Source organism: Sitodiplosis mosellana, unplaced genomic scaffold (assembly GCF_009176505.1).
Source record: "Sitodiplosis mosellana isolate CC-2019 unplaced genomic scaffold, AAFC_SMos_1.0 Smas_scaffold_6089, whole genome shotgun sequence".
In the NCBI taxonomy this organism is placed as follows: Eukaryota; Metazoa; Arthropoda; class Insecta; order Diptera; family Cecidomyiidae; genus Sitodiplosis; species Sitodiplosis mosellana.
The window spans coordinates 158,727-165,620 of NW_022601330.1; the positions used below are offsets into that span (position 1 = coordinate 158,727).

Here is a 6,894-nt window from a genome sequence, read left to right on the forward strand (position 1 = left end):
AACGGACAACAACTACGTTGCACTCAAGATCGAATCAAATAAATCCTTCAAGCTATAAAAACCAAATAAACAAGTAACTTCTTATTGTTTTTTTTTCAACAATATTAAATCGAAAATTTGTGTTTTTACTTCAAGTGGTGATGAAGTGAACGGAAAAGAACACTTTTACTTTTCTATAGAAAAATAAAATGTATGAAAAACATATGAAAAATGTATGTATGCAGAAACAGTGAATGAAAATCAATGTGAATTGCTCCGAAAAAAAGAGTGAATTTTTTGAGGAGTCAAACTAGTTTCCAGTCTATACCACTTAAGTTTGTAAACTAAAGTTTGAAGTGTCAGGTCAACGGCCGTGTTGATCTATAAAACTAGTTTAAATCATTCATTTTAATGTCAATTGTGAAAAACATCCAATAACGATCATCAGAAATAATTTTAAGTTAATTTGGTGAATCAACAAATTTCGATTTCGTATAATTATTGAGCGAGAGAGAGAAAAAAAGAAAAAAATCAATATGCGTGATAAAATGCAGTTCTATTGCCAATTGTTAGTTGGTAAGTGCATAGCGATCCAGTTCTATCAAATTTCCATACAAAGAATTTGTATGCAGTAGCGTTTCATTCAATCGTTGATATCAAAACTCATTTTGCCATTATAAAAAAACGTGTTTTTGCTCTATATTGTGAGTGAAAATTCAAAAATGCATGCTGCACCATGTTCGTTCAGGATTTGAACTTTTTGTTTTTTTTTAACGTTCAGTACGTAACATTGGACCGTTATTTCTTCTTCTTAACCATATTTATAATGGCATGAATAGTGGCCGTAAGGGATCATTAGCACTGGATGCATTTAAACGAATATAAAACAAAACAACAAGAAAAATAAAACCTGTTTGACCGTAGAGCACAACCATATTGATCGTGACTATGCTATGTCAAGGCTTTGTTATATATTTATTGAATGAAGACCGATGCTCATAATGACAAATTGTGTTAATCTTAGAGTTTTTTTATAGTTTCGATAAGCTCCTGAGAAATTTTATGATGTTGGACTTTTTAGTTTCGTTTCGGATCAATAACCGTTTAGCAATAATGATTTATGAAATTCATAAAATGAATTCGTATCAATTTAATTCCAATTTTAACTGAACAATACTGGACACAATGCAAATAATTGGAATTTTAAGAAGAATGTCATCAAATATCATACAGAAATTGGAAGAGCATACAATAAATACTTTCAAATGGTTATGATCTCTAATTTCTTTCGACAATCGCGCATCATTTCATAGTCAGTGTATCACTTTACTTGTGTACGGTCAATGTCGTATCAATAAGTGAATGCTATAGAAACCATACAAATTTTGAATGAAAAACGATGACCGATCTTTAGGCATTGTTAAGCTAATTGGTTGCAGTCCCTACATTTGATTCCATTCTTTCAAGACAAAAAGTGAAAATTGTATCAAACTAGATACAAAAAGCCTTTGTTCCCGAGATTGCGGATCGAAACACAACACATTGGTATGAACGGCCACTCTATGCAAAAAAGTCACATAATTCAATTGGAAATACACAGAGAGCACAATAGATGAAAATGAAATTGAAACTCGTTTTCTTTTTTATATATTGGAATCAAGTTTTCGTTGTTGTTGTTGTTGTTTTTCGCGCAGTTGATAAACGTTAACGACGCTTTCGTAGCATTCGGTGTGCTCACCGCATAATCTTCATTCCACTTTGTTCGTTACAATCATCATATCGTATTTAATTTGCAATGGTCGTCTCGCGTAAATTTGATTTTTCGTGATACACTTTATGTGCGTGTCCAGTGTCCACGTATACTTACTTTTCTTCTGCGAAATAAAGTGTGAATGGTCAGAAAAATTATCGTATATGTAAGTAGTACTCAACTTCATCAACATTCGATTTCACTTGAGATCACACATCAATGCATCGACTTCTCTTTATTACAATGGCATTAGAGAGATTGTGGGTAAGATTGAATTTGACAAATCAAAATAAGATTTTTACCAAACTGTCATTTTTATTGACCAACATGTTGAAAATGTGAAACTTTCCATTCAGAAAGCGGATCCGCCCGGTGTTGATAAAGCAGAAAATTCCGAAATTCGATCAAAATTTCGCTCTGACGTTAAATGAAGTATCGGGAGGCATATAAACGGCCATAACCGTTAATTTACCGTTTTTCATGACATTGCTAATTAAAAAGTATAACCGACACTTACTTTTATTGCACAAGAGCGAGAAAGAGAAAAAGCCATTGAAATGATCAATATCGTTTTTGTGACTTTGATTCAAACGCTTCGCTGAATTTAGCAAAATTAATTTGAAATTACACGACCGTTTCGCAACATGTAATCAAATATTTTAGTTTATTTTACTCCACATGCTCAACAAATAATGATAGTGTGCTCCTCCAATATTATCTGTCGTAAACAAAAAAATCTGAAGAAAGTTAAACATAATAAGCGATCCATTTGCAGTCAAATAGATCGCTTATCATGTTTCAGAAACAAGTTTGCATAACTTATAATTTTTTGGACATTACGAAACCAGAGTCAGACCGTTACGATGTTTAGTTAATGGTGATTAGTTTGTGATGCGTACCGTCCATATATGGACCATAAATGGAATTTTAGCATTTTCTATGCCCTATTCTATATTACTGATTATTTCTTTCGAACGTAAGAATTTGATTCCGTTTCATGAAACCATTTCGTAAATTAGGTTCAAAACGGTATTAATGCTTTTATTTTTTAGTTTCGTTTGTGTTAAAAACAGCTATAGCGGCAAATGCAACTGCATCTACCGGTAGTCCTGAAATGAAAAATCCAGTAGTGCTGGAGACAAAAAATAAGCGACAAGTTAATCAATATCTGCGGACGCCGGGAACCAGTGCATCGATTGGAATAGATTCTGGACCTCAAGTCTTCCCTCTACAATTATCACATGGTATTTACAACCAACAACGCGTCCCTCTATACACACGGCGTCCAACAACAGTATCAAAACCACAAATAGTCGAAAATGAAGAGCTGGAGCCACAGCCACAGCAACAGGTTCAACATTTAATTACACTTTAACGTAAACACACTCTTTGGCATTTTATATTTCAAAAAAATCAAGATTGTATTACGAGACATTTATTCATAAAAAATGACTCTCCAGTTTTGTGTTCGATGCTTACACTTACAACTTTCAATTTAAAGCTACCTTTCGACGGGCAAATCTGGAATAGGACTGCGATCATCTAAAATGCTCCGAGCAATCGATTAAATAACACTGCACAAATAATTTTCCCGCAATGGGAAAGGTTAAACCAGCAACATCATTACAACGCCAAATCATTCTGTACGTGCAACTCAAATACAGTTGTGCTCTTTGGCTTCATTCGATTCAGATGCCGTAGATTTCTGTTCATATTCTTTGCTGTGTTCATGATTACATTTTATGGGCCGAAATGCGAATGCAAAAATCGTGAAACACGATTCTATACATTTATATAACAATTTATCAATGTAAACTCCCGTTAAAGCAAGCTAAGTTAAGTCTCTCGTCTCCGATTGAGGTAAATCGATAGTGCGACCCGGATATTTGTTTACCTAGATAAATTTTGCTATGCAACGAAGAGAATATTTTTCCATTCAGCAACAATTGAAGAGGAGACACATGCGACATGCGGAAACGAAACATAGGCAATTTTATAGAAAATTATTTTTGTTGACTTGAATGGCGTGCGTTGTTATCACTATGCTTCACTGCGGTATTGGTTGAAGAGAAATTACTAAGTTGGCAATTAAAACACATTGGTTTGCCAGACGTTTGCCCGAGGTTGAAATCTTTTGAAATCAAAAACATACCACAGAAAATAATTTGAACTATTCTGCATGAAATTTTTTTTAATTTTTGCTCTGGAATTCCAATTTCTATTTATTCTCTTTTGATTTATTTGTTCTTCTTTTCTGTAGCAGCAGCAATCCATATTACCGTCTTACTATAACTACATTCCCGATATCGAAAATGATAATGAAAGCCCCGATACAGTTCATATCGACAGTCGTCATTTGCCTGTTGAGCCACGCAACAAAGTGCAACCTTACCAAAGCACACCGCCACAGCGAGTTCAAATTAGCTATTCTTCTTTAGCACCCAAGCAAAGCACACCGAGCCAAACATTGATCAGTGAAGATAAGTATTTGGAACTAATTAGAAATACAGATTTAGTGCAAAATTCCCAAACTAGCACTTCAAAAGCGCCATTCGGATATGTATCAGCAGCTCCAACTACCACTGCAGACAACACATATAACTCCTATTCAACAAAAACCCCATTTAGCAACAATGAATTCAAAAAGTTTACGTCTCGAACTCATATTCCATCGACACCATCATCTCCAGTACCAAATTTGCAGCCAGAAAATTCACAGCATCAGTTTGTACGTCAGCCGCTACACTATATTTCCCAGCCAGCTCATTTCGTTACAACGGCGCCTCAAGATTTTGGATCACCCATCGATAAGGACACAGTTAGGGTGAACTTGAAAAAGTATCATGAAACCGTTGGAAAGACCAAATACGATCCAGCTCGTGGACAATACCATCAAGAAGTGATCGTAAAGCCAACAAAGAAAGTAATCAGTTTCAAACCATCGTATCAGTATACAAGCACAGCTCGAACTCAAATATCCAATCAACAATCCATTGCACAATCACAGCCGCTACACTATCAAAGCGTTCAACAAATTACCCAATCCGAACAATCGAAATCAGGACAGCAACAGGCGTCTCAACCCCAGAGCCAATATTCCATTGTTGTTCCACAATCGCATATTCAAGCACAACAAGCCTACTATCCATCAGATGTAAATCATCCATTCCAAACATATACGCCACAAAATGAACGATTGATTGCTAATAATAATTTCGAACAGTCTGGTCTGGAACAAACTAATTTACCCACAGGCCCTCAACAGAGTGATAGCAAACCAAATGGACAGCCGGAATTTCGGATTCAATATGTACATCATGTTTCAACGACACCAAATCCAACACCCACGCCCCGAACCCGGTTTGTTTCCGATAGCTCACAAAGCCAATTGAAATACGAACTTTTTGATTCAAATGGTAATGTGAATGCTGCAAATTTGAAGGAATCGAAGATCAAATCGGTACCAGCTCCGCAACATGTTCATAGGCCTCAATATTCAGACTCCCCCCAGTACTATAAAAAGATAAAAGTCCAGCCAGCTGCACAAGTTCAATATGTTCCTGTTCGTACACAGTTCCATCAACCGTCTCAAGCTTCTCCACAAGCACAGTCTGATCTATTAATTCCAATTCAACCATCACGATCAACTCTTTTCGTCTCACAAAACAATGGTAAGTCTAGAACAGTTTTATTGTCAGGAGACTACTTTTGAGGAAACTCTGTAGAATGGCATGCAAAGGCAAAGACTGAAGACTAATTTTTTTAATTATCTTATTGGTTTTACCGCCTTTAGGGCAAAACGAATCGGTCCCACGATTGACACAATCAAACCCACCTGGTCATCAGACGCATTCGGAGCCTCGAAAACCCCCATTACCCATAACAAGTCCAAAGAAGCCCATATCGCAAGCTGAATTCCAAGCTCTTATTGATGCCGGTTACAAAGTTCAAGCGATTCCAGTACCTATCCCTATTCCTATCCCTGCTGATAAATACAAACAATTGCAATATCAACAGCAGCAGCAATCGCAGCAACCACAGCAACAACAACAACAACAACGTCAACAACACCACACTCAACCAATTCAAAATTCCGTTCCATATCACCATGTCAACCATCCAGCTCAACACACCAGACAAGCAACCACACACTACATTCGCTATCATCCAAAACAAGAAGCCGAAGAAGGAATTCTAACCTCATATTTGAAGCCTTTGATTGATTACATTGGTGGACCAAGCCAATAGTCATCGTCAGTTTAATTAGTTATTTGTCTGTTTCTCACTTCTTATGTTCATTTATTGTCATGGACATATATTTATTTGATATATTTTTCAAAGTACTTTTTAAAATTCGTTGCTGAAAAAATAATGTAAATAAAACAAATATTATAAAAAACTTAGATTTGCTTTAACTCTAATCAGCCTGATTTATATGATCCTCACAATTTTCAGATATTCTGCAGATGTTTTTTGATCCCACAAAGGAATAGAGTAAACTATTGTTGTTACAATTCAGGTGCCTATCAACACTTTTCATAACATTTTTTTAAAAGAAATGGTCGACACAATGTCAACGATGTCATATAAAAACGCCAATCCATCAACACCAAATGGGCGAGGGTCAGGACGGTAACGTTACAATTTGCACGCCTATTTCGCCCATATCTCCGAAAATGATAACGAAACCCCAAAATTTTAAAAGTGCATATGAGGCTGTGAGAATGAAAATGGCAATACAGGAATATATATATATTTTTTTTTTTGGCGGTGAAATAAATAAATAAATATACATTCTGAAGCGCATCAAGAAAAAAAATTCGCAAAAGTGAATCATGAGTTCTGAATACGCAAAAGTGAACCATGAACCTCCTATGCTGCCCATGTAAATTCATGTTTCACTTTTGCATATTCAGAACTCATGATTCATTTTTGCGAATTTTTTTTCTTGATGCGTTTCAGAATGTTTATTCCTGTATTGCCATTTTCATTCTCACAGCCTCATATGATAATGCTGCCCAAGACACACATTTCATAGAAAAACTGTTATTTCTATCACCTGTAGTTTTGGACTTATGAGCGATTGAATGGGTCGGTAACGTTACAAAATTTTGGAAGTGATTTTCGAGGTTACTCAACGTTTTTATGAAAATTAGCGAATCTAC

General features: G+C 35.6%; 1 protein-coding gene across 2 annotated transcripts; it reads left to right on the forward strand.

Annotated features, from left to right (window-relative positions):
- Positions 1 to 328: 328 nt before the first annotated feature.
- LOC129573479 (uncharacterized) lies at positions 329 to 6,132 on the forward strand. 2 transcript variants are annotated; one of them, XM_055453986.1, is made up of 4 exons: positions 329 to 555; positions 2,782 to 3,080; positions 3,990 to 5,400; positions 5,523 to 6,132. In XM_055453986.1, exons 1-4 carry the CDS (start codon positions 516 to 518, stop codon positions 5,975 to 5,977), a joined length of 2,205 nt encoding a protein of 734 aa, XP_055309961.1. In that variant the 5' UTR covers positions 329 to 515; the 3' UTR covers positions 5,978 to 6,132. The 2 variants fall into 2 exon arrangements, with proteins under 2 accessions (XP_055309961.1, XP_055309962.1); XM_055453987.1 differs by having other exon boundaries at positions 3,993 to 5,400.
- The last annotated feature ends 762 nt before the right edge of the window (positions 6,133 to 6,894 follow it).

Excerpts from the sequence above, each read along its gene's own strand:
- LOC129573479 (XM_055453986.1), top strand. The coding sequence starts at position 516 with ATGCGTGATAAAATGCAGTTCTATTGCCAATTGTTAGTTG. Across the intron at positions 3,081-3,989 it reads AGCCACAGCCACAGCAACAG|CAGCAGCAATCCATATTACC; the intron begins GTTCAACATTTA and ends TCTTTTCTGTAG. Across the intron at positions 5,401-5,522 it reads TTTCGTCTCACAAAACAATG|GGCAAAACGAATCGGTCCCA; the intron begins GTAAGTCTAGAA and ends TACCGCCTTTAG.